Source organism: Euleptes europaea, chromosome 14, assembly GCF_029931775.1.
Source record: "Euleptes europaea isolate rEulEur1 chromosome 14, rEulEur1.hap1, whole genome shotgun sequence".
NCBI classification, from domain to species: domain Eukaryota; kingdom Metazoa; phylum Chordata; class Lepidosauria; order Squamata; family Sphaerodactylidae; genus Euleptes; species Euleptes europaea.
In genome coordinates this window covers 1,024,813-1,051,585 of record NC_079325.1, presented here as the reverse complement: position 1 = coordinate 1,051,585, position 26,773 = coordinate 1,024,813, and the positions used below count along the sequence as shown (strand labels likewise).

General features: G+C 49.1%; 1 protein-coding gene across 1 annotated transcript in view; it reads right to left on the bottom strand.

The window, feature by feature from the left end:
• The window catches only part of SIK3 (SIK family kinase 3), a 100,405-nt gene that overhangs the window by 21,712 nt on the left and 51,920 nt on the right, over window positions 1-26,773 (bottom strand). Inside the window, exons 2-6 of the mRNA XM_056860427.1 lie at window positions 14,449-14,565; window positions 12,427-12,490; window positions 3,793-3,954; window positions 3,395-3,519; window positions 2,898-3,021 (exon numbers count right to left, since the gene is read on the bottom strand). Coding sequence (XP_056716405.1) covers window positions 2,898-3,021; window positions 3,395-3,519; window positions 3,793-3,954; window positions 12,427-12,490; window positions 14,449-14,490 — 517 coding nt within the window. The 5' untranslated portion in view covers window positions 14,491-14,565. The remainder of the gene's footprint in view (window positions 1-2,897; window positions 3,022-3,394; window positions 3,520-3,792; window positions 3,955-12,426; window positions 12,491-14,448; window positions 14,566-26,773) is intronic.

The following is a 26,773-nucleotide window of genomic DNA, read 5'->3' as shown; positions in this document are numbered from 1 at the left end:
GGAAGCCAGACAAAACACCTGGCCAATTACAGAGACGGCACTTCAGGAACAGGATGCACCAAGCAGGGTGGAAGGAGAGAGGGAGAATGCCTCTTGCTCAACTAGTTAATGGGTGTAAAACATCTGGTGGGGCAGGTGCCAGAAGCTAGATGCAGGACTCTCCTGGGACCAACTCATGGGGTGCTTTTTCCTCATCTATGAAACCAAAAGAGCGCAGGTGGCTCCGACTTGCTGGCCGAACATTACAGCAGCTTGCTCGGCAGGCCACAGACATGCCGGAGATGGGCTGGGGAGGAGAGGAGGCCAGGGACATCCAGGCTCAGAGCCCCCCAGATGAAAGTCAAAAAGCTCCACCCTAGCTCAGGTATGGTGACTACTCTCAGTACTCAAACAAACGAAGCATCCTGTGAATCTTGGACCTGTGCCAATTCAAGGAAGGGCTGTGGCTCAGAGGCAGAGCACCTGCTCTGCAGTCGGAAGGTCCCCGGTTTTACCCCCAGCATCTCCAGTTCAAGGGGTCAGGCATTAGCAAATGCAAAAGACCTCTGCCTTGGGAGCCACTGCCCCCCTGGGCAAACAAGCTGAAGCTGGCGGGCCAGTGATCTGACTCCGCACAAGCCTAGCTTTGTGCCTTCAAGGACTCAGGCTTGCTGCACTGAATCCGCCATCAGTTAAAGCAAGGTGAGGACTTCTCTAGTCCGAGGCAGCCCAGCCACTCATCCGCCAGCCCCACCTGCAGCCGGCCTTTGCTGTGGGCGCCCTCCCTCTGCTAGCCCTTCGGCACCCCCGGGTACTCGCAGGCACTGGGATTCTGCCTCACCTCCTCTGCCACGGAGGTTTCTGAGGCTGCTGCCTGGCTGGCTGGCTGGCTGGCTGCTCAAAGCCTTGTGCTGCATTGCGAGTCATTCAGTCACAACGAGCTCTAATTAACGATGCCCACAGGAAATCTGCAGTCACTTCTACAGGGAGCTGCTGTGGGCTGAACATTCATTTTCCTCCGGTTAACTGCTGACAGTGAGAAGTCTGCCGTCTGCTCCTGGAAAGAGCTGAAGACACCAGATTTCTGGATGGCCTCTTGCCAGGCACAAGCGAGCAAATCCACTACAAGCCTCTCCAACCTGCCTCCCGCCAGCCCCTTTTCTCCAGACACCCCCCACGTCTCCAAAGGGCCCCCAAATTGACTGCAAAGAGAGAATGCACACTCCTGCTTCACGGACTTCAGCATCCACCCCGTTCACTGGCAGAGAGTTCAGGGCCGCAAATAGGCCTCGCCTCTGCCTCCAGCAGCTTGGAAGGGATACCAGAGTGGACTCCTGGGGGAAAGACGGGTGCTGAGCCCCCCAGTCAAAGCACACCCTCTCTCACCTGCAGCAGAAGGAAGGTACATGCGGGAGCAGGGGAGATCCACCCACTGGCCTCGGAAGCGAGAGAGGAGGGGGATGAGGCAAGTGCCCAGACAGTCATCCTCTCCCTCCAGCCTTCCTCTTCCCACTTCCAGGACCAAATGTCTAGCTTCTCATCACACTGCTCCCTCTCCCTTTCAAGCACCACTGCATAGGCCTCAGCCCTTGCCCCAGTGCCACCTTCCCAGGCCTGCGCTGTCATTAGGCAGCCTCTCCCCTAATCTCTGCCCTCCCCGACACCAGTCAGCTGCATTGTGCCCCCACCCCCAAGAGGCCTGGAGCCCTGCCCACTGCCACGGCCCAAACCAGGTCCCAGCCCCCCACCATCCAACCCTACTCAGCTGGGAGCTGGGCAGGAATCTAATGGGCCAAGGCCCTGCCCCTGAGAAGCTGAGGTCAGCACCCCCCACCCTCCATGAGGAAAGTCAATTTCAATACAGAGAAGGCACCACCCATGGGCCCCGCCATCACCAGGGAAGGTATTGTATCAGCACAGAAGGGAGAGTGCAAATGAACACAGCCGGAATTTCTGTTTGGCCCAGTCCTCCGAGCATCAACAAAGGCAGAAAAGTCTGCACGGCTCCCACTCTGGAAATGCAGTGAGCTCATCCTCCTGAAAAGAAGGGGCTCCCATGCCCCCCAAGAACAGCCGCTTGGGCCAAAGCGGGTTTTGTTTGTGCTGCAGTGCCTAGTCTGAGCCAGCGGTTATTCCTTTTATCCCAGAGGAGGCTGCCTTCAGGTATAAGCCAACAAGGCTGGGAAAAGTGACATCTCAGTTGCACACCAAGCCTGGAAGGGAAATGAGGCAACCTTCCCTCCCAACAACAAAACAGAGGCAGTGGCTTGCCTCAACTCTCAGTCAGGTTGGGGGGGAGGGTAGGAGCATCAAGGGGGCCTATTTTGGTCAATTGTCTTAAGCGTCACTGCTATACTCCTCAAAATTCTGAGCTCCAGACTCAGCCCCTTGCCTAAGGCAGCCAAACCTGCCTCTCCAGTGTTTGTGCATTCCAAGACAGCTAAGGAATATGTGGGAATATTTAGGGAAGCTTTGCTCCAGAAGAAAAGGGACTCTAGCCTATGACCTGGCTCTACTTGGCAGAAAGTTCCAGCATGAGAAGCACAGAGCTGCAAACAGAACCCAATGAACTCTACACTAGTCGGGCAGACAGGTCAGGAATGTGTCTTTGCCCACTGAACAAGCTCTGGGCTGAGTTGGTTTCTCCTCTCTTTTTGCAGAGGTCCAGCCTGGGTGTGGATGCAGGAGCGAATCACAGGGCCCTGAAGGGAGCTGGGATGATGGATCCGGGACCCAGCCAGGACCTTAAGCAGTCTTGTTCAGTCGTTTGGTTCTACTGGTTTATTTACATGGAATTACATACGCCGGTTTGGGAAGACGAGCAGGGTGACGCGGCTGGGTGGCTACGGCCATCGTTGGGAACAGAGCCACTGACCTAAGGCAGCAAGAACAGCCCCTGGGCCCTCCAGAAGCCTTACCTGTGGACATGAAAAACGGAATGCGAAACTTCCCGCTCAGCACCCTTGCCCGCAGGTTCTGCAGCGTGCTCCCGTCGAAAGGCAGGGCCCCGCAGACCAGCACGTAGAGCACCACGCCAAGGCTCTGCAGGTCAAGAGAAGCCACGTGCATCAGGCCCACTTTAGGGGAAACAGCTGCATGAAGTCACTACAGGCCCACTTTAGGGGAAAGTGCATCAGGCCCACTTTAGGGGAAACAGCTGCATGAAGTCACTACAGGCCCTCGCTGAGGAAAAGACCCCTTCTTCCTTATCAGAGGAGCCCTTTCACCAAAGGACCAAACTACATCTTTCACACATCCCACTAACAATGAAAATGGTGGCTTTCAAACCAGCACATCCAATTGCAAAAGCGAACCTTCTCCCATGGCTGAGACACCACGTCCGGGAAGCCTTGTCGCCTCCAGCAGACACAAGAAAAGCCATTCCCAAAAAAGAGCCATTCAGTTCACAGCGTACCCAAATGTCCACCTTCGGTCCGTCGTACTCCTTTCCTTCAAAGAGCTCCGGAGCAGCATAAGGGGGACTTCCACACCAGGTCTTCAGCAGCTGACCAGGTGTGAAGATGTTACTGAATCCAAAATCTGAAAGGGAAGAAGGAACAAACTGATTTGGTGGCAACGGATTTCCCTCAAAGGCTTCAGATCATCTCCCGGCCTAACTGCGGCAGGGAAGGCTGCACGACAGGGAGAGATGAAGAAAGATTAACCGCTGGCCCTCAAAAGCGCAGCAGACTCCAGGCTACAGCGCAAGCTGACACTCTCACCTGTAACTTCCCAGAGACCCCAGGTTTCAGAGAATATGACCAGCACTTTTTTGCTAGGAAGTTTGGGCTTCCGTCATTAAAAATGGCTGACCTGCTATTTTGATGTTCAGATTTGCATCCAGAAGCAGATTCTCGGCCTTCAGGTCTCTGTGGACAATATTCCGACAGTGGCAGAAATGGACGGCAGCTACGATCTGCTTGAACTTCTTCCGGGCTTCTTTTTCAGCCATTCGTCCATGGGCTACCAAGTGATCTGAAAGGGGGAATTGGGAACACACGGCGATTATTGCTGAACTGTGAACTTCTCACTGTGGGACCGCTAAAAACGGCACAGTCCGTCTTCTTTAGTTTTCCTGAGGCTACAGCATAAGGTGGTGGCAGAGCGGCCAGCCAAGGTGAATGCCGACACAGCAGCACCAGGATACAAAGCCCAGGAGTCAAGATCACAGGGAGAGGCCCTCCTGACTGTCCCACAAATCAAAGAAATGCGTCTGGTATGCACGCAAGAAATGGCCTTTTTGGTGGCAGCCTCGCAATTAGGAAACAACCTTCCCAGCGTGGCTGCCTGGCCCCCTCACTTCTGATCTTCAGGAGGCAGATGAAGACATTAAACTCCTGGAAGTGATCGGTCAGGTTACCCTCAGTGTTCTCTTCCACCCTTGAGGCGGAATCCAGAGCCCTAGGTAACATGAAGAGGGCAGGGAGGCATCTGCAGTGGTGTTGGCAGAAAGCCTGGGAGTAAATCCAACAGAGCATGCTCTAAACAGCCTCAGAGACAGCAGCGACACCAGTGTAGAAAGCCTCGTTCTCCACTACCTTTGTGTCACCTCCTTCATAGCCGGTATTTGATAATAAGCTGTTTGGGCACTTGCTGACTCCCAGGTCTAAGTCTTTAAATTCTCAGAAAATGGTAATCAGCTGTGACCTTTCAGAACAATTTCCAGTTTGGATGTCACCTAGAGCGGGCAGTATTCCTGTCCCTTGCTCTGTTTATGGATCATTTCAAGCTGGTTAGTGCAGTGACACCAACAAGACCCTGGGATCTGTGAAGGCCACTGCTTGTACTCTTGATCCCTGTCTAGCCTGGAAACGGAAACCTTATAAAGGAGCACATTAAATGAGTCCTGGACCCTCCCGTAAATCAGTCCCTTTTGCTAAAAGAAGCCTTTTGCTAAAAGAAGCAGTTATATCCACCCAGTACTTCTGAATGTTGACAGGGGCTGCGCCTCATGGTTGGATTTATCTTCAGCCTTTGATATGGTGGACCAAGTGATCCTGTTGAGAGGTTTGGAGGCAAAAGCAGATATCAAAGGATGTGCTTTGGACTGGTTGAGTCCTTTCCTTTCAGACTGGATTCAGAGAGCTGTTGGCGGAGACCAGTTGTCATTGTTTATTTATTTATTACATTTCTACCCTGCTCTCCCCAACCCGAAGGGCCACCGCACAGCTCCGTCTTATCTCTACATAAAGCCCTGAAGAGAAATCATCTGTGGTTCTGGGGCTAAGGGATCACTTTACTAAGGGATCTGGGGCTAAGGGACACCCAGCACTATATTTCTTTGTCCTTACCGCTGGGTGCTGCTGTGGAAGTGCAGAGTCTGGCTGCTGAGGCTAAATGGCTAAAGATGAATAAGCTGAAACTGAACCCTGATCAGACAGAAATGGTGTGCTAGTCAGGAAGTCTTGGAGGGTGTATTGTGCTTCCCACGTTTGAGGGAGTTCCACTGACTCTCAGATAAGATTCCACCACTATTGCTAGATAAGTTAATTAAGCTGTGGAAAAAAACTTTCTTCCTCCTTAATTTAGCCTGGAAGATGGCTCTCTACCCTTGACACAGCTGATCTAGCCACATGGATCCATGCCACCGTAGCCTGGAGGCTAGAATATTGTAGTAATGCACTCTGTAAGGGACTGCCCTAGAAACCGTGGAAACCCCAGCTGTTACAGAACGCTGCCACTTGATTACTACCAGGAGCTAGATACAACGATACTGTGTGCTTAGTACAACGATTCTGCAGACAGTACACAGGCTACCGATTAATTTGTGGGTTCAGTTCAAGGTCACAGTGATCACCTGCAAAGGCCATCATGGCCTTGATACTACATATTCACAGGACCCCTTCCCAATGTACACTTCTGAAAATGCCCCCCTGCCAGCAGGTAGGATCAGCAGCTGCCATCGCCCCGCGTTCTCTGCTGTGGCTTCCACCTTGCCCGAGGAGGTCAGGAATGAAAGTGTTCAGGAGGGCATTTTTATAAAGGGAAGTGGGTTGTAGTAAAACAGAAATGTTCTGGAGGATACTTTCATAAAGGAAATTGGGTTGTAGTTTATTGTATTTCTTGTCTTTTCTTACTACATCGTTTGCTAATGTCTGTAATCCAGTTTTTGCCTTGTTTGCGGCAGGTCAGGTCTTGTGCTGTTTTCCCATTAGGTAGCCCGTCCTGAATCTCAGCAAGAAAGGGAGACAAATAAAATAAAATAATAAATAAAGAAGGGCCACAATTCAGCTGGTTGTCTAGCTGCCCACCCGTCACTTTGGTGCTTCAGCTCCCTCTCTATGGGATGACAGGACAGAAACAACTAACTGGCAGTTTTCACTTATAAAGGACAGCTGTCAAATATTCATGGTGCTTTTGCTCCTGGGAAGCCTATCTCTTCCCTCCCATTCCTCTGAAGGGCTGAGAGCAACATTTAACCCCACAGCCGCCATCTCAGACTCTGGGCTTCCCTGAGTTCTAATGATTAACTGCTACATCTGTGGTTTGTGAAATATTATCTAGTCGGTTTATCTTTGCCCCAAGTTGTTTTAGGAAAAGGAAGGTTTTCCTGTAGCTGCCGATCTCAGAAGCCGTTTGTTCTCAGACTTCTCCCCCACAAGATGGGCCTCTCCCGTCTGCATTTTGACCAGGGCAGCAAAATTTCACATCTGAGCCTAAGGACATTTTTGCACCTTATGTGCTAAAAGGAGAGATGCACATGTGTGGACACAACCGTGCCTGCAGAGAGGCCTGTGAGGGATGCAGAGTAAAACAGAGCTCCAGTGCACATGGGGGCACACCTCTCGTTTCATACAGAACAGGACGAGGCAAAACCTTGAAACGGTGACTGGATGTCCCTTGTATCAATTTGCTTCGCGCGCACACATTATAGCACACCCCAAACTCCAGCTGCCAGCTGGCACGTCAGACTAGGTTCTCAGGTCAGCGGGGTGTGGCTAGAGTCAGCTCAGTAACTTACAGGACCCTCTCCAAAGATTGAGTTTATAGCATCAGTCCCGCCTTGGCACACTGCAGTTTGCGGAGGGAGATTCAGGATTCCATTTCTAAGTGGGAATAGGATCATGCGTTTGGAACCAGACTGCAGGCCCCTGGGCAGGCCCTTGCGAAAGGCGGCAGTCCCTTGCCTGAGGGAAGGGGAGGACAGGCCACACTGGGCATCACCCCGGTAGCCCAGCTAAGCTGACACAACCCACTGAAGTGTTCGTGACCACAGAGGATGAGTGGGAAGAAGAGAGGAGGAGGGGGTGCAAGGGTCACGCCTGAACACACACACCCCTATGGCCTGGGGAGGGCACTGGGGCACCTTCTACAGTTTCCCCCCCATAAAGCTCAACTCCCTGAACTGAAATTTAACAGGAAATGGGGAGAAGGATGAACTAAGATCACCAGAGAGGCAGAAGGCTTTGGATGTGGTTTTGTCATTAGTATTTACCATGAGCTGAATGTGTCTGGGCGCTTTAATGAGTCGGCACTTTGGCAAAACAACAACCTGATGGGAAAACTTCGGCTTCGCTTGGATTCTCTTGTATTTCACTCTGTAATCCAGGGGTGGGGAACGTCAGGCCCGGGGGGTGTTTAAGGCCCGTGAAATCATTTGGACTGGCCCTTCGTGGGTCCTGGCAGATCTCTAGCTCAGAAGGATCTAAGACTGGCGATCCGCCCCCTCCAGCAGGGCAGGAATAGCCTCTATTCAAGGCAGATGTGAGTTTGTTTTGCCAAGAAAAGGAACCTTCTTTCCCCCTTGCAGAAGAGTCGTTAGCTATGGAGCTGCTAGGACGGCCAAAAAAACTGTATTAACCCTTTCCCACCCGGGCCATGAAGAAACATATTCCCTCTGTACTACAAGAGGGCTGGGGGCAGAAGTGGAGACAATGGAGGGATTAAAGGGGGCCGGGCCAGAATGTGCCGGGGGGGGGAGTGCTTAGCCAGTGTGTCCTCATTTCATCCCTGCAGGCGGAGGTAGGAGCCGGCTGTAGAATCCAGCCCCGACCATGCGGAGCAGGAGCAACTCCGGCGTGTGGCTGGACGGCTACACCAGGCTGGTGCAACAGACCATCCTGTGCCACGAGGTGGGCGAGTGCGCCACTGGTTGGATGCCTGCCTGCTTGCCTGCGCTGGGGGGGTGTCATCTGGGACAGCTGTCTGCTTGGGGCTTCGTTGGCTAATTTTTAAGTTGATAATTTTGTATGGCCCGCAAATGATGTTATATTCAAATGGCCCTTTCCGCAAAAAAGGTTCCCCACCCCTGCTGCAATCAATATGCTGGAAGGAGGCAGAAGCTGCCCAGCCTGGAGCAGGCTGTGGAGGAAAAGGCGGGGGGGGGGGCTCCAGTGGTCCCAGTCTCTACACACTGGCACTCCCCCTGCAGCCCCATCGCTCTTAAAGCCCCAGGCCAAAGCAGGCCTTGGAGGGGTCTCCTGCTACAAGCAGGAAAAAGCCCGTTCTGTCCCCCCCACCCCTCCACTTCCCCTGTCTGGCGCTGCAGGGTGGGCGGCAGATCTTCGGCTGCCTTCCTCACTGCCTGGCCAAACATGCTGGCTTTCCGCACAGGAGGTCAGAAGCCCCGTTTTGGGGCATCGAGGAAAGAAGCCAGTCTCTCCTACTCGAGCCACCTGCTGGCTTTCTCCCCGGTCCCCAATAAGACCAAACCTACACATGGTTGCCTGTTATCTCATGGGAGGGAAACACTTTTGGTGTTAACTAGCACAATCTCTGTCTTCTCCTGAAGCAGCTTTCCTACAGGCAGAGAGCCAGTGTGGTGGAGTGGTTGAGAGCGGTGGTTTGGAGTGGTGGACTCTAATCTAGAGAACAGGGTTGATTCCCCACTCCTCCACATGACCAGCGGCTAATCTGGTGAACCGGATTGGTTTCCCCACTCCTACACACAAAGCCAGCTGGGTGACCTTGGGCCAGTCACACACTCTCAGCCCCACCCACCTCACAAGGTGTGGGGAAGGGAAGGTGATTGTAAGCCGGTTTGAATCTCTCTTAAGTGGTAGAGAAAGTCAGCAGATAAAAACCAACTCTTCTTCTTCCTATCCAGAGGCTACAAGACAAAGGCACACATTTAGTTCGCAAAAGAGGAAAGAGCCACCCGGCAAGGGGAAAATCTTGGATCCCAGCTTCTTGGGAGAAATGCAGCCTTATCGATATTTTAAGTAAAATAGATTAAGCTCTCCAGCAAAGCCAAAGTTACTTTGGGTTCAATTTCTTATGTGCCTGACTTTGTATTCAATTCTAGTTTTCTTAAATAAATCTGTATTATGTTTAATCGATTTTGCCATGAGTAATTTCTAAAAGCTCACACCAGCCAGTGAAACGTGAAGTGCCTGGCACCACATTTATTCCATATTTTTTTCGGAAGGGTGAGCAGTGACATCTCCTTGCAATTAAAGGAGAAAGGCAACCTCAGCCCCACTTTTGTTTGGGGGTCACACCTGGTATCTCATCCGCTTCCTGGATATGAACTGTTAGAAGAGTCCTGGCTTCTCCTCTCAAGGCAATCTTCAGTCAGACCTCAGCCAGGTTTTCTGTGCGAGAGGCATGCGGGCCTAACATACAAGCAGACCACTGAGGAAGGAGAGCCAGGGGTCCCATCTGCCCTGTCAGAAGCTCAGCTCTGTGGTTTTATCTTTGAGGATACCAACTCCATCCCCCCCATCCACATTTAGAACAGCTATTGTCCCTCTATCACGAGAACAATTCCATCCCACACATGTATTCTTAATGCAGGATTTAGAGTTGCAAGGTATCATCAGTCCTCCCCCCCCCCTTCTGAAGGCCTATTAAAAGCTCCTGGAGTTGTTTTAAATTTTCTATGCAAACTGCACTCCAGCACCATCTGCCAACAGCAGAAGAGGGCTTTGGGAACCCGGCTTGAAGCTCACGGCTGCATTTGATCCAAGGGGCATGTGGCAGCCTCACCACCGTGTGGGGAACGTGGACAGGCAGTCAAAACCATGAAAAGAGTGTCAAGAGCTCAGCGGCGGCTAGCAACACGGCTCCACTGGATGCCCTCACCCCCACCCCGGCAGCTGCTCTTTCCCCAAGCAGCGTGCACGACTCCGAGCCCACACTGGCCATGGTGCAGTCAGACCAGCCACAGGCCGGGCCTCTCAGCGCTCCAGGTCACAGGGGGGCCACCTGTGTTCCAGCCACAAACCCAGGCCAGATAAAAGGCTGAATAAATTCATCCTCTCCTCCCTGCTGCTGCCAGACCTGCCCCCCTTTTTACAGTAGCCGCAGTGTCAACAAACACCAGGCAGCCATGAATTCGGCGGCAGTGATGGGAGGTCGCCTCAGAAATGCTTACACTGCAGCCAGTGACTCCAATAAAGCACCGTGCATAGAGGGGGGAGTGGCTGGGTGGGTGCCAAGGGGGCTATTTTGTAGTTCCAGAGCAGAAACAAGCCAGACACATAAGAGAGCCCCCTCCCCAGTGCTGACAATGCTTTTTTGCACCCTCTGGCAAATCACCCTCTGAGTGGCTTTTGCCAGAAGTTGCTGAGGTTCTGTTTGCATTCTCCCACTAGATAAAGGTTTGGGGCTTAGACAGGCCTCCAGAGGTGGCTAAAGGCAGCTGGTGAACTATGCAGGAAGACACGGAAGCCCCGAGATAAAAAGGGTAACAGTGAGGCTTCCGGGCATCTGGCACAGGGGTTGGGCAGCTTGCTGTGAAATACGCTGCTCCAAACAAGTTCACTTCAGCTGGAAGCGCTTCAAAAACAAGAGAATTTCTGTCCTCCCAGCATGCAACAGGATTATTTTGGTAACCAGCGGACCAAGCTCACACAGCGGCTCACTGGACAGTGCACGCCTCAGCATGCCAGGCAAAGAGACCGGCACTCTGGGTCCCATTCGACCGGAGAGAAGCAAGAGACATTTTCATTCTTTAATCAGGTGGTTCACCTTCAAACCAAAACCCAGAAAGTGAGAAAGGAGCAGTATAGCACCCCTTGCAGAATGCCTCTCTTCCAAAGACTCAGTTCACCAACAGAAACAGCTTCCCACAGAGTTTCTTCAATCAGGCTCTTTTAAAAGTGCACCTTCCAGCCACAAGCGTCAAGCGGAACAGCCCAAAGGCCCACATGCTCTACAGCAGTGGTTCCCAACCTTTTTTTGACCAGGGACCACTAGGACTTTTTTGTTCGGTGCAGGGACCCCAAGGTTCAAAATAAAAATTCCGGGAATTTGAAAATAAACTTTAATCATAACTGTTAGTTAAACATTAAACTTAGAATTATATTTGAATATATATATATATATATATATATATATAGAGAGAGAGAGAGAGAGAGAGAGAGAGAGAGAGAGAGAGAGAGAGAGAGAGAGAGAGAGAGAGAGAGAGAGAGAGAACTTTTAATTGAAAATATTAATTTATTATGGGTTTATAACTTTGTTTCGCGGACCTTAATTTAGTTCTCGCGGACCCCTGGGGGTCCATGGACCCCTGGTTGGGAACCAGTGCTCTACAGGGTCTACCTGCAGGATCTGCTCTACAGAAGGCCAGGGTGTAAGGGCTCTCAATTTGCAAGGGAGGACTGCACTTGGTGGCATTGGAGTCTCTTTCAAATGGACGGCTTTATGCCTGGAAGGGCTGACCTATTGACGAAATATCCATGGTACTTTGGTCAACAATGGACAGCCCCTTTTCAAGAATGCAAAACAATTGTTTCTTGCTATACATTTTTCATTGAGAAGCAAAATTCAGGCAGCACAAAACTCTCTAGAAGAGCTGCCTCTCTAGGTATGCAGGTGGTCTGATTTCCAAAGGCCACAGGAAGGGCACTTAAGGTTAACAAACATCCTCTGAAGAGTAAGCTCCCAACTGCAGCCTGCCACCAGAGATCACCTGACTGTATCCCAAAATTTGACTTTTCCAAGTCTGAAATGTACTGAACATAACAACATAAGAAGAGCCCTGCAGGATCAGACAAGTTCAGCATCCTGCCCACACTCTGGAGGGCCAACAATGGGGCACAGAGGCAGGGGCCTTCCCAGATGTTGCCTCCTGGCACTGGGATTCAGAGGCTGTGTGGGATTATATACATCAAACTGTCTGCATCACACTGCCCCTTCTGGTTCTCTCCCCGTAACCGCAGCAGGGCACCCGCTCCTTCCCAGGTGGGCGGCCACCTCAGCTCAGCCCTGCTCCGCACTGCCCAGCCGTACCCAAAGGCAACGGGCCCACATTCTGAAGGAAGCTGGAGCTGCCAGAATGACTCCCAGCCTGGTCCTTAGGGCAGGCAGCACTGGACTCTTCCAAGGCAGCAGTGTGGCTGGTGGATTAGCGCTCGTGGGTCACGGCTGCCCAATACTTTGATCAATGGAAAGTTTCTAGGGCTGAAGGGCATCTCCCAGTTGGAGAGGAGAGGCAGCAGCTTTAAGCTGACTGTAGTTGATCAAGTATATTATCTGATTAAAGAATGCAATCAGTTTACTTACCAAATATTTCCCCTCCACTGGCATATTCTGTTACCAGATAAATCATCCGTTCTGTCTCCATAACCTGGACAAGGACAGAAAAAGGGCAGATAAGGAGACAGCCTGGAACAAAACGAAGCTACCTTAATTGGACTTTGGTGACTTGTGACTGAGCCGCTTGTAACAAATTAAAAGCACCCGGAGGCCATGCTCAAGGGCGCCAGGCCAGCTGAGGACAGCCACTTCCAGCAAACTTTCTGAAGTTCCCCGTTCATAAACTAATTTAATTTATTCTGGTTAATGTTCCGAGTAATCAAAGAAGACTGGCATCCGCATCCCACCTTTAAAAAGGGGCTTGCAGGCCCTTTCCAACCAGGCGGACCTCCCTCACGGGTTCCCCACAGCTAAAACTTCAGAAGGAACTATGCTCACGCCAGCAAGAAAGAAGACCAATCCACACAGGGAATGAGCAAGGCTCCCCATCCATAGGCAGTGCTCAGCTCAAGGCTATGGGCTGGGTCAAAGGACTTCTACTCTTGGGACAAAGGATGCTGTCCTGCAGAAGTGGCTGAAAACCCACACGGCCCCCTTCGTCCAGGGAAGGGGAATGTCACGAATGCAACAGCCTGGAGGGGCTCGAAGGGAGACCCAGGCCAGAAGTGACCTGAGAAGCTCTGAGAGCAAAGATGACCAGGGCCCCCCACACCGGCATCTCCTTGAAGATACCAAACCAGCCGGTCCCAAACGGCAGGCAAGCGGGCCTCCTGACAATCCAGGCAGCAGTTCTCACTTATAGCCACAGTACCTACATCAGGAACCAAGGAAACAGCTGAAGATCAAGAGCCCCAGGTGAAACGGGAAGGGGGCAAAGGCAGGAGAGCAGGAGGGGACTGGACATGGCCCCGAGTGCCACAGGAACCGAAGGCGGGCAAGCAGATCTCTTCCAAACGACACAGCACACGACAGAAAGCACAGGACAGGGGGTTCATCCCATCGGAGGAGTAGAGACTGACCACGACCTATGCCATGCCAACTGGATGGGCCTTTCCCACAGAGCAGCGCCTCTACCACACACTGCAGAAGAGCTGTTAGGAGAACCCCCAGCTAAGTGCCCCCACTGGGCTCCAGATGCGCTCAAAGGGTACCCCGGCTGGGGGCGGCACAAGGGCCTGTGCCCCCCCCTTACAGACGTTGGCACTCAGTCGCTGAGCCTGAGTATCAGTCAGCCTGGAGATCCCCTCAGCCACCCTCTCGTCTGTCAGAGGGCCCCTTGAGACAGGCAAGGCTGGCAGAGAACAACAACACTGAGGTCCGAAAACCAACAAGGAACCACCCTTCTGGTTTTGAGGGGGCTGAGAAGAGGCGCTGGTCAGCAAGGAAGTGCACTGGGATCCAGACCAGAATGAGGCCCAGGACTTAACAGGCAGTCCCTCAGGCAGCCAGCACAGGACAGCGCCTTAAGGAGCAGGCTCTACCTGGAGAGTCCTGGATTCAAATCCCCACTCTGCTATGAAGCTCACCAGGTGACCCTTGAGCCGCTTCGCACAGCCTGAACTCAGTCACAGGGTTAGTGTGGTGCTAAAAAGGTGAGGAGGGCAACTGCATGGGCCACCCTGAGCTCTTTGCAGGCAGGGTGGGATACGTTTGTTTGGTTTTTTTTGAGAAAACTGCACAGAGGGCAATTCTGAATCTCTTTCCTAAAAAGAAAATACATGCATCACATTAAAAGTGAAACCCAGATAGCACAGGGCACCCGAAGCAGAAATGCTGCTCCTTGGCAGGCCTTGGCGGAGAGGGACAATGCTGGGGGTTCTGGAGCAATTCCTCCTGGTCATCGTAACACATGTTCAGCTGGACAAAGTTCATCTTGGGAGGCCTGCAGCATACCCTATGAATGCCACCCAGCTCAGAAGACGCCCGCCATACCCCTTCCAGACCAGCAGCTACTAGTTACTACCCTCTATTACCAAAACTTCTAGGCTGCTAACCATACCAGCCTTGGTGGCAGACACCAGCCCCACCCTAGTCGCAACATGTTCCTACCTGATACAATCTGATGATGTGTGGATGGCAGAGCATCTTCATAATCTGAACTTCTCTGAAGATCTTCTTGAGGTTCTCTTCATCCAGCTGCGTCTTATCAATGATCTTTATGGCAACCTGAAAGTGACCAGCAAGACAGACTACTAGAAAATGGCCAAATGACACCAGCACACATCACTGCTCCCTCATTCAGAGGTGAGCATGCCTTGTCACTACTTCATCATTTATATCCCGGCCTTTCTTCCATAGAGCTTAAGGTAGCAGCACACTCTCAGGTGAGCTCCCAACCAGACCCCACGACCTTCTTCACTTCAGTCAGGTTGCTCTACTTCACAATGCCACAAAATTAAAAACATTGTGTTCTCCTAGAAAAAAACAGCAACTGAGAAAAACTGAAATACTTTCCTATCACATCACATTTATTTTCCTGTTTTAACATAAAATGCATCATTTATAAATTAGCGTATAAAACGGTACTTATTAGCATATTTATGGAATTTTAAAATATAAACGTCTTAGTTTTCAACAAGGAAAATTGAAATATTCCCAGCATGAGAACTGAAAATTGTTGCACTCTATGATACTTTAGCACATGTGACATAATTTTGCTGTCTAAGAAGTCCGAAAAACAAGTTTTAATTAGAAAACCTATTTTGAAACAAGTTTTTTTCAGAGCTCATTTTTCAGTGCTTTCATGAAATAAGTCAAAACCATCTGGAAGTCCCACAAGGAAAACTAAAATGTGAAGGTGGAAAACACAACATGCCCTTGAAAAACTGTTCTGATAAGGGGTGTGGAAAAGCCAAGCATTTGTCTGCTGTTGGATGTCTGGACAAAACAGCCTCAAGATGAAGTCTCAAAGATGATAGCCCAAGACCTTGAGAGCAGAGCAAGGGTACTCCAAGACATGAGCCAAAGATATGATCCAGCTCTTGGAGGATGTAACATCAGCAAACCAGGGGCCCCTTGTCATTATCAGACATCCTCGTGGAAGGCGTTCAGGCATTCAAGGACATGTGCTCTGATGCCGTGTTCCCAACCTGTGGGGCCTGACCCAAAAATGGGCTGCAAACCCTGTGAAAGTGGGTTCCAAGCTTTTGCAGTTGCATTATTATTATTATTATTATTTTTAGAATATTGAACAGTTTTATTTGCATTTAGCCACAGGCCATTACAAGTTGTATTAATTTGCACATGCTCTGTTATTTTAAGAGTGGGTCACCATACCAAGTAAATTTGGACTTGTGGCTCACCATACCAGAAGGGTTGGGAACTCTAATGAATGGGAGTCAAGGACGAATCCCCAAGCAGCCAGAATGAGTCTTTTGTTGTCTGAGTGAAGGATCTTAATCTTGCTGGTGATGTGCAAGACCTCCACCTGAGACGCTGAGAGCTGCTGCCAGTTTGTGTAGGCAATACTGACCTTGATAAACCAAGGGTCCGGTTCTGTATAAGGCAGCTTCATGTGAGATGTAGTAGAAAAAGGCAAAATACCCCTTTAGTGAGGTATGGCAAGATGGAGTTTCATATTGCCCTGCATTGTTTTTATGAGAACTTCCATCATCAGGAGGATCAGAGGAAACCTATACAAGGCATGTCTGTTACAGTCAATAATAAAATTAGTGTCACTCTGGAAACACAGGCCCACACCTCCTCTTTTACAAAACAAGCACACTTTGCATTTCACACTGAAGCAAATACACAGATTAATGGCATTCCTCAAAAAAGTGGAAGCAGGAACCTGATGCAGACAGACCACGTGTGGGCCCATTATCCCTGATGGGAGTCTGCCATGACACTGTCTTTGCTAGAAGATAAAACAGCCATTAGAAAAATTGGGTGGAGTGCATCTGCTCCAAAGAGAACCGGCCAGTGTGCACAGGATGGACAGTTCTGTCCCCCACGCCCATTTATAACATTGTAGAGACATCGGTGATGTCTCAAATATGTCTACCACGAACCAACAGATGAAACACACATAACGCGTTCAAAACCACCAACAATTCTAGAAAGTCTGTGAGCTTTGCCTTCGTGTATGACCCACAGCTGACTTGTATCATGATTGCAGCCACATGCTCTCTCATCCTCATGAGAAGACATCCATGGCAACCACAATGGCAGGGTCCAGCTGTAGAAACTGCATACGCCCCTTAGAAAATTCTCTTTCTACAACAATCAATGACAGGATCCTAGAATGGGGGCAAAATGAAATAGCTGAATGGCAGGTGGTGCCGATGAGCATCAGAGAAACTACATGATGCTCCATTCTAAGGTAGGAGTGCTCTCATCTGTTAGAGTCTAGAATCATCCCAACAAACAGAATCCGTCATGTAGAATGAAGATGGATTTCTCTGCACTGACTCAGAGCCTTAAGCCTGCGAGAAGGTGGAGAACTGCTTAAAAATTTAGCAAAAGATGGTGAAGACTTGTGGTGAGTAGCCAGTCACCTACATGCGGGTACACAGCAGCGATGCTTCGACGCCAAGGTGGGCCGCAGCCATCTGTTTTGCTAAGCACAGTGCCTCCCTTTGGAACATGGATATTCATACCCTACTTGCTCTATTTGTCCTGGGCTAGTTTTGTAATATAGGAGACGTTTTCTCCCAGAGCAGGTGCTGGTAGCACACCACACATTCCCTATAGCTGGTGATACACAAGGACAATGCAGCAGAGAAGATGGCTTGTCCCATGACTCCTTCGTTAGATAGAGCAAGGCAGGGAGTATTAGAAGCACAATCAGGGCACTAGATTCTGAATCCATCGTCTGAAAGACAGTCTTGGTACAGATGGAGAAGTCTGCTTTTGTCCTACCTCAAAGTTGCCATCCAGATTAATTGCTCCGAATGAAGCTTAAGATCTTCTGATGGGGAAGCACTTTCATGTGCAGAGACTTCCTGGGATGAAGAGGAATTAGAGGCTTTCAGACTCTTCTGATTCAGATGAGGAATCCTCTCTCAGTGCCCAAGAGGACAGAGAGGGCACCAATGAAGAAACTAGGTGTGATGGGGTAGGAACTGTTCCCAGGACAGAGTAGGAACCAAAGACAAGATTAGAGTGGAGGGTGCCGAGTCAGATTACTCAAGCATTTGGGGGGCCTGGACATTCAAGCTCTGTTTTACGTGCGCCACCTAAAGACCTGGACAACAAATACACAATCACAGACAGCAAAGTTACCTCAGCCACTCACCAGAAATCACAAATATGTGGAATAACTCCAAAAAGAAGAAGAACGGGTTTTTATACCCCAATTTTCTCTACCTTTTAAGGATTCTCAAAGTAGCTTACAATCGCCTTCCCTCCCCCCCACACACACACACAACAGGCACCTTGTGAGATAGGTGGAGCTGAGAGAGTTCAGAGAACTGTGGCTAGCCCAAGGTCACACAGCTGGCTTCATGTGGAGGAGTGGGGAATCAAAGCTAGTTCTCCAGGTACCTGGGCAGCCGGGACAGAAGGCTTATTTTACTAGTGCAACATTTATTATCGAAGGGTAATCAAAAGCACTCCTATCTGATCATCTACAAAGGAAGCGTCTTGTAGAGATGAGTCATTCCCGTTTTCTATATGCACACACGAATGAGTATACGCCCTTACTGGAATTTCAGAGTTTCTTGAGCACATCTCACATCCTTGCCTATGCCCTTCCAATGAGAGAACTTCACTGTAGCATCTTGAAAAACAATACGGACACATTCTGAATCCTCTGCCTGCCCCACAGCAGAACAGGCTCCATGAAGCACACACCAGGCTTATCCGAGCAATGGTGCCTTCCCAGAGGAATCCAAAATTTCCCAGCCAGCCCATTCAGGGCAGCTTTGTCAAGTGTTTTTCACCGGACAGCACGTGTCCCCTGCCATACTGACAAGTGGCCTGGCCAAGGCATGCTGTCTGATGTCTGAAGCCACCTGCTTACATGCCTGTTTACCCATCACCAAGGAGATGTTCAATTCCATGTGAAACCCAAGTCAGTGTTGCTTCCCCAGAGCACATGCCAGAGCAAAGCCTTGCGTTCATGGGCCCCGGATCAAGCACAGCAGCTTTCGGCTTTGCTGTTCAGCCAGTGACGTGTTTTACCATCCAAATCCTCATTACTCCTCCACCCTGCCTGAAACCAGGAGCCCTGCCTCACTGCTGCACCTCTTCTTCCCTTGCAGTCACCTCCCTCCGTCACTGCACCCTTTCCAGGTGAGCAACTGTTTCCTTCCACCCACAAACCTGTGGTCCCAAGCACACATGCCAACAGGCATGGTGGGGTATGGAGAAGCAGCGGAGAACAGTGCAGGGAAGTGAGAGGAGAACACTCTTCAGTTCGCAAGCCACAGCTAAGGAGGGGCCACCCAGGCAACACTGGAGCTCAGCCTCTGAGAGATGCCTCCCTGCAACCGCTGCATCAGGGAGCCTCCAGCCTGACTGGCTATTCCCAGAAGTAATCTCATGGATCTCTCAGGCTGGCATGGGCCGCCCCTGCAAAATCCACCTCAAGGATACCCCAGAGCTCAATTATGCCAATTAAATCGGCAAATCTGAATATATCACAGATCTTGACTAATATATTCTGGGCTCACATCCCACTCGCAAGAGCTGCCCCACACACACCCTTCAGGCTTCTGAGATTTTGGCAGGCATCACTCATTCATTTCCATCGATATGAAAAAAACTTTTGCCTTGGAAGGCGTCACCCGCCCAGTCTGACATGGACCACGGCTGGGGTGATCGAAGGAGCAGACAGCTCCCACTCCACACACTCCAACCAGTCTGCTTCTAGTTCCTACACAGGATGGCCAGAACTCTGCTCAACCCAAGGAGGCCCAAAGTGGACCACAAGCTAGACCATAGTGGGAATCCTTCAAAGGGAAATTTTAAAACAAATGTCTGCGGAAATTAACACACTGTTATGAGATGCTAAGAAAGAATTGTGCTAGCTCTCAGCAAATAGACTGCCACCAATTAGTAGAAGAGCTTCAAAATCTGAGGCGCCTCAGTTCAACCTAATCATATGAGGAACAAATTATGTGAGGAGCAAGGTTAGCAGAATGAGAAAGAACTCTTGTTGGGGAGGAGTTGTGGGTGTTTGTTCCCGAAACAAAGCTACATCCCTCAACAAGAAGTGCTGGTTGAAGTAGGGCTGGTTCTGCTGGATGCTCAGCATCTCGCGAGGCCCCAACGCCTTTTCCTGCTGAGGCCTGGTAAACCCTGGCCAAATATGGCAGTAGGACAAATTTCAAGTCCAGAACCACCCTAGAGGCCAACAGAATTTTCCCGTCCATAAGCTTTCGTGACTCTCTATCTGACAAAGTGAGCTTTGACTCACGAAAGCTTTATGCACTGGAAAACCTTGTTGGCCTTTCAGGTGCTACTGGACTCAAGTTTTGTTCTACCCTACCAACAGAAGACAAAAGCAGAAGGGAACAAAAGTGTTTGCACCAGAAGCTCAGCCCCCCACCCCGCCTCACACCCAATCACCACCACTCCCCCACCCCAACATGCACTGTAGGAGCTTCATCTACTGCAGAGGGAAGAAAGAGCCCAGCTGCTCCTGCTCAAAGACAGAACGATAAATAACCTGAAAACGTCAAGAAGGAGCCACGGTGAAACTCTTCTTACACTCTTCCAAGCAGTCTCACCCATTCATCTCCTGCATCTGAAGTATTCTGAACGTTAGAGAGAGTTTCTGCACTTGCCAGACTGAACCCTTCAGCACATCCTTCGCAGACTTGAAGGGAACCATAGATCTGATCTGCATCAGGGACTGCCGGCGAGGATCATCCGGCCTTCCTTCCCAAGCTCTGTGAGCCTCGGTCATCATGGAGCAGAATGCTTAAGACCTACTTTAAGATGCCTTATGTTCGAAGCTCTTCTATGCTCTTGTATCTTGATGGATGAGTCTTAATACCTTTTATGATTTCTTTTTGTTTTGTTTTTTAGTGTGTTTTATTTTGTAAGCCACCTAGGAGATTCCAGGAGAGGTGGCATAGAAATTTTCCAACTAAATAAATAAAATGAGACTAATGTTGCCCACATTTAGCATGCTCCAATGTGCCTGGTGATCACATATATTGAAGTGTTCCTGATTTTCAATGTTAAAGGGATTTTTTGCCCAAAATTTTACATTTTTCTACTGTGACAAAGTCTTGGAGGTGAGCTTCCCAACTCTATCACAGGAATCTGTGTCCTCCACAGCAAGTTGCCACATGTAACCGCACAGACACCTTGGAAGGACCCTGCCCAGACATATTCCACAAGCTCTCTTTCCTGACCACCAGGGTTTTGATCTTCCCATCCCATGTCAGCATAGCAGCCAAGACGAAACTTCCAGCTGGATCTCCTTGTGCGCCCAGGGGTCTCTCCCATGGGGCGGCCACCTTCCTGCCCTCTCCTGCAGCCCCACGTATGCTCACAGCCCCATTCAAAGGGGCACTGCTGCAGAGCTTGGCCTCTTCAAAATTGCAGGAAGATCAATACCAGCCATTTACTACCTTGAGCAGTGCAAGCAATCTGCATGCTACTCAAGTTGCTTGCTCACGCCAGACTTCACCAGCACATCTCAGGCCATTTCCTGAAAAGAAAATCTGCCCCTTCACTCCCAGTGGCACCATGATTTTCCTTCAGTGCTCCATCCGAAAGCACCACATTTCCCGTGACCTCGCCTTGCCCATGCCAACAGCCAGCAGGCTGCCCAGATGATGATCATGACTGCAGCCAACTGTTTAGGAACAATTGTTTAGGAACTGAACAGCTTTGGGAGGCCAATTGCCGGTCCGCACTCCCACATCTGCATCCCAAAGGAGACAAAAGCATGAGGCTCAAGACGACCAGCCCCGAAGGACAGTGACAGCAAGTTCACTTAGGGCAAACTCTTGTTGAATGGATATTGTTTCAACCTGGCCTCTCTTTAGGAAGGTGGTCCCCATTTTTCTGAGCCTGGGGACCCCTTTGGAATTCTAGCAGTGTGGTGGGGGCTCAGCCACAGAATGGCTGCTGCAGCGCCACAGAAGGCAGAGCCAGCCACAAATTGGCTCCTGTGGCTTACCTTCAGTCACACAGTTGTGGTGGCAGCTGCTGCCAAAGCAACATTTTAAACAATCAGCACAGCCATTCAAATCTCCAATGGCCATGCTGTACAAAAGTCCCACCTCCCTCCACTTTCTAAAAACACATGGTAAGCTACAGGAAAGGTGTTGGTGGGTGCCATGATGCCCACGGTCACCACACTGGAGACACCAGCTTTAGAACATCTCCTCACACCACCACCAACTTCCAGATGTCAGCAGCTTTCAGCAGAAATACTTCTGGCTCACAAACTAACATTTCACACACCTGAGGGAGTGAGCTCTCTCAGAGAAGCTGATGCTCGGATAAATTTCACTCCCCTCGACTTCTGTTTGATTTTGCCGCTCAACTCACAGCTAATTGCCTGGACTCATCACAGCAAGCTGGCATTCTGAAATAACCACATGTCAGAGTTTGTGAGCAGGCCCCCAAGAGGACAGACGGTGGTCTGATGTGCAAAGAGCAGGAGGCTCAGACTGGCGACGCGCACAGTGACCCCCCCCCCCGGGCCACTCTTTCAGCCTAACCCACTCCACAGTCTGGGTGAGGGGGAGAGCCACAAGGAATGGTGGAGTAAAATTTAACAGGCAGACTGACAATGCAGGACAGGTGAAGGAAAGCCAAAAAAAGGCAGGCAGAGAAGGCAAACCCTGTGGCACTCATGGGGAGGGAGATTGTTGGGAGTCACTTCATTCCCCCCCCCGCCACCCCCCCCGGTTTGTTCATTGCCTTTTCTCCCGAGCAGGCTACCAGTGGAAATTTCACTTCTCCCTGTTTTGCAGCCTCAAATTAAATCCAGATCAGGGAAGCAAAATACAGCTAGAGCCCTGTGTCATTTACTCACATCTGGAGCCCATTTTTATTTGCACACACATGTAAACCTCTGCTGGAGACAAGACTCTGAACTTAGAAGCCTTTGCTGGTGACCTTGGGTAAGGAGCATTGTGCCACTCCTCCTGCTCTAGGTCTGGGGACTGTGGTTTTCAAGCACACCGTCACCGCTTATGCACACTTTCCACCCCACTTTCCTCACTGAGGCTCAAGGCAGATTACAGAAAGCGGATCACAGGATACCAGTGATACCAGGATACCAATGCAGAAAATGCAAGGTGATGCCTACAATGGTAATTTCACTAGACAACAATCTTATTCCATTAAGACATTCTTATCATTTTGAAAGATGCCTTCTTGAGCAAGAGACTGTTTTGCGCATTCTGCAGAATGACTCACATGTGGGAGATTTCCTAACCTCCTCAGGCAGGCCATTCCACAAGGTGGGAGCCACAACAGAAAATGCAAGTGCGTGGGCAGCGATCAATTGGGCCCAGTTGCAGGATGCCACCTTCAAAAGGCTCTGCTGGGATGAGAGAAGCCAAAAGACTCAATTTCTTGTGTTGTGTTGTGTTACACCGGACAAGGTGGTGCCCCAGAGATGCCGCCTTTGTGCTCTCCTCATTGTGGCTCAGGATTTGAGCGGCCACCTTTCAGCCTTTATGCCTGGCCTCCGAAAGCTCTGAGACCTACCCCAACTCAGCACCAAGCTCAGACTCAAGCTTAGCAGGCCATCTTGTCCTGCCCCCCCCACCAGGGGGGGACTATAAAGTCTGCCGCCATTAACACAACGAGAGACATGATTGCCCAGAACAAAAAAGGTGTCCACCTTTTGTTTTTAATTGTTCCAGTGGGGAAAAATTGGGGGGCGCACAGATAAAACTCTTATCAAACATACTTTTCTCTTTTGAAATGAGTGAAATGGGCTAAAACAGATGTCTCTCTTGTGGAAAACTAAGGCATTTATACTTTTAAATTCCATAAGTATGCAACTTAATTCAATATTATATGCTAAGAAAAATTATACATTTCACATTCTTAAAGCAGCAAAATAGGCTCAAGTTTCTAGGAAAGTATCGCATAATTTAACCATTTTCATTTTTCCTGGGAAAAATGTTTTTTCCACAGCTTCAAAGATTACAGAACTTGCACATCTCAGCACAACAGACAAGGGTTTGATTTCCCTAGCAGCAAACTCTGCCCTCCTGAGCAGCCCATTGACTGTTCACAATAACAGGCATGTTCGTTCTAGAAGGGCTGTTGCACTGCAGTGACAAACTGGGTGGGGGCCACAGCAGTCAGAATGTCTTTCCGGATAAAAGGTACCACTGGAAAGCTGTTATTTCCTGTGCTCCCCCAGCCCGCAACGGTCAGTCTTCTTGCAAGTCTGCACTTTCCAGGCAGAGGGGAAAAGGCCACCTACAACGCCAAGGCAACCTCAGCAGAAGCCCCTGGGCTTACATTAGACCCTGGCCTCCTCCAGTCTTCCAGCATGGAGCTGACCACCACTTAGCTCTGGAGGGGAAATGCACAGTTCTTCAGACAAGAGTCCTACAGCTTTATGCATGCATCACCATGCCTTCCAAGGCAGCAATATACAAAGTTCTTTAGCTCTTTTGTCTGCCTTGCGCATCATAATTCAGAGCCAGGCTCTCCTTCCAAGCACTGATCCTTCCCTTCACTGTCCCTCCCCTCCCTCCTGCCACTGTAAGTGGCCTCATGCAGCGGGACTGGCTGTGTGTCGCACCCCCAGGCCACCGAAACAAGCTTCCCTTGCCAATGACCTGGCCATGTAGCAAGAGGTGAAAATCTTTCCCCCTGAATTAAATTATTGCAGAATGGGAACAAGCAGTAGTTGGGGAGCGGCTGTGTACGCTGCCTTAGAAAGGCAGCCTATCTGCAGCCAGAGCAAAGAGGGAACCAGTCACAGGACAGACTTCTTCACGTGCACAGCCTGTGAAGACAACAAGACCACCTTCTCTTTCGTCTGACTCTCTTCCCCTTAATTAAATCATCCTGCTGCAGAACTGGGATCTGAACTAGCCAAGACTTGAGAGGGGGAAAGCGTATAGGGGACAGCTCAATTAAAATGTGAACTCAGTGGTGGAAAAGGCAAACTCTATGCTGGGGATTATTAGGAAAGGAATATCCTACATAAGGGTGTGAGATCGAAACAGCCAGTGTTGCTTTTTTTATATAATTTTTTTTATTTCCCCCCCCCAAAATCATTTCATATTCCATTATACATAGCCATTGATTAATTATATTGTAACAGTATTTTCTTATCTTATAAAATGTAAATTTCTTTAACTTCCCCTCTTTCCTCCTTTATCTCTTTATTATCATTGTTGCTCTCTTTGTAATTATTGTTTAATTCTATTATAACAAATCATCTATATCTCCTACAACAAATCAGAATTAGATCAAAATAAATTTCTTAATATCACAGTTAAGTTGATTCAAACAGTAATTTGTCCATGCCTCCCATTCAGTTGCAAATTCATTATCGTCTTTTTGATTTATTGATGCTGTAAGTTTTGCCATTTCAACTAGTTCCATCATTTTTTCTATCCACTCAGATTTGGTATCTCAGCCATTTTCCATCTTCTAGCATATACCAATCTGGCGGCTGTGGTGGCGTACATCAAAAAAGATCTCTGGGTCACTATGGTATCTGGTATTATACTTAACAGCATCATTTCTGGTGTCTTGGGAATATTCTGTTGTAATATCAACCTTAATTCATTGTAAATCATATCCCAAAAGTTCTTAGCCTTCTCACAAAGCCACCAAATATGATGAAATGAACCCACTTCTTCTTGACATTTCCAACAATTTGGTGACATATTTCCATACATTTTGGCTAATTTCTTTGGTCTTAAATACCATCTGTAGATCATTTTATATATGTTCTCTCTCAATGATTGAGAACAGATATATTGAGAACAGATATATTTCATGTCTTTTGACCAGAGTCTTTCCCATTTATGCAGATGAATATCATGTCCCAGAGTTTGCGCCCAAGTTATCATTGTTGGTTTAACAAGGTCTTGTTCCGTATGCAAAGTCAATAACATCTTATAAATTTTTGATATTAAGTGTTCATTATTATCCAACAACATTCGCTGAAAAAGTGATTTATCTTTTACAAAACCTAACTTCATATCTTGCGTAAATACAGATTGTAATTGATAATATTGAAGCCAAGTAATATATTCCTTCATTTTTCCATATTCTTTAAGGGCACATTTATTATCCTTCCATACTAATAAATCTTGGTAAATAAGAAATTGTGCTGGTCTCAGTGGTCTCAATGTCAACATCTCTTGCGTGGAGATCCATAGTGGTGTTCTAGGTTCCAAAATATGTTTATATTTTAGCCAAGTTTTTATTAATGAGGATTTAATCACATGATGCTGAAAGCCAGTATGTATTTTAAATTTGTCATACCATAAGTAACCGTGCCATCCGTATCTATTGTCAAAGCCTTCTAGGTCCAAGAGTCTATTGTTTTTCAATTGTATCCAGTCTTTTAGCCACACTAATACTGATGCTTCCTCATAAAATTAAAAATTTTGCAAAGCAAATCCTCCTCTTTCTTTAGTGTCAACCAAGTATTTATAGGCAGCCAATGTTGCAATGCCTTTGTAGAGAGCCATGGTGAAGCCTCAATTGGAAGACTGTGTGCAGTTCTGGTCTCCCTATCTCAAAAAAGGGCACTGCAGTGCTGAAGAAAATCCAGAAAAGGGCTGCCTAGATGACCGAGGGGTTGGAGCACCCATCCCATGAGGACTCTGGGACTTTTCAGTCTAAAAAAAGGTGACTAAAGGGGAGCATCACAGAGGTTTATAAAATTATGACTGAGGTGGGGGAAATGGAGTTTTCTCTCCTTCTCCCATAATACTAATTGAAGGCACCCAATGAAGTTGATGGGGAATAGGTACATGACAGACAAAAGGAAATAGTTCTCAACAAGTAATTAAATTGTGGAATTTGCTGCCAGTGAAGGTGATGATGGCCACAAGCATAGATGGCTTTAAAAGGGGGGGTTAGATTCATGAAGGAGAGGACTGTCAATTGCTACTAGCCATTGTGAGTAGCCAGTCATTGCCCTGACCTGGACAGCCCCAGGCTAGTCTGATCGTGTCAGAAGCTAAGCAGGGTCGGCCCAGGTTAGTATTTGGATGGGCAACCTCCAAGTAATACCAGAGTCATGACACAGAGGCAGGCAATGGCAAACCACCTCCAAACGTCTCTTGCCTTGAAAACCATACGGGGTCACCATAAGTCAGCTGTGACTTGACAGCACACACACACACATTGTGAGTAAAGGGAACCTCCATATTGTGAGTAAAGGGAACCTCAGAGTAAAGGGAACCTCAGAGGCAGTAAACCTCTGACTCCCAGTGCTGGGAGGCAACATCAGGAGAAGGCCTCACCCTCT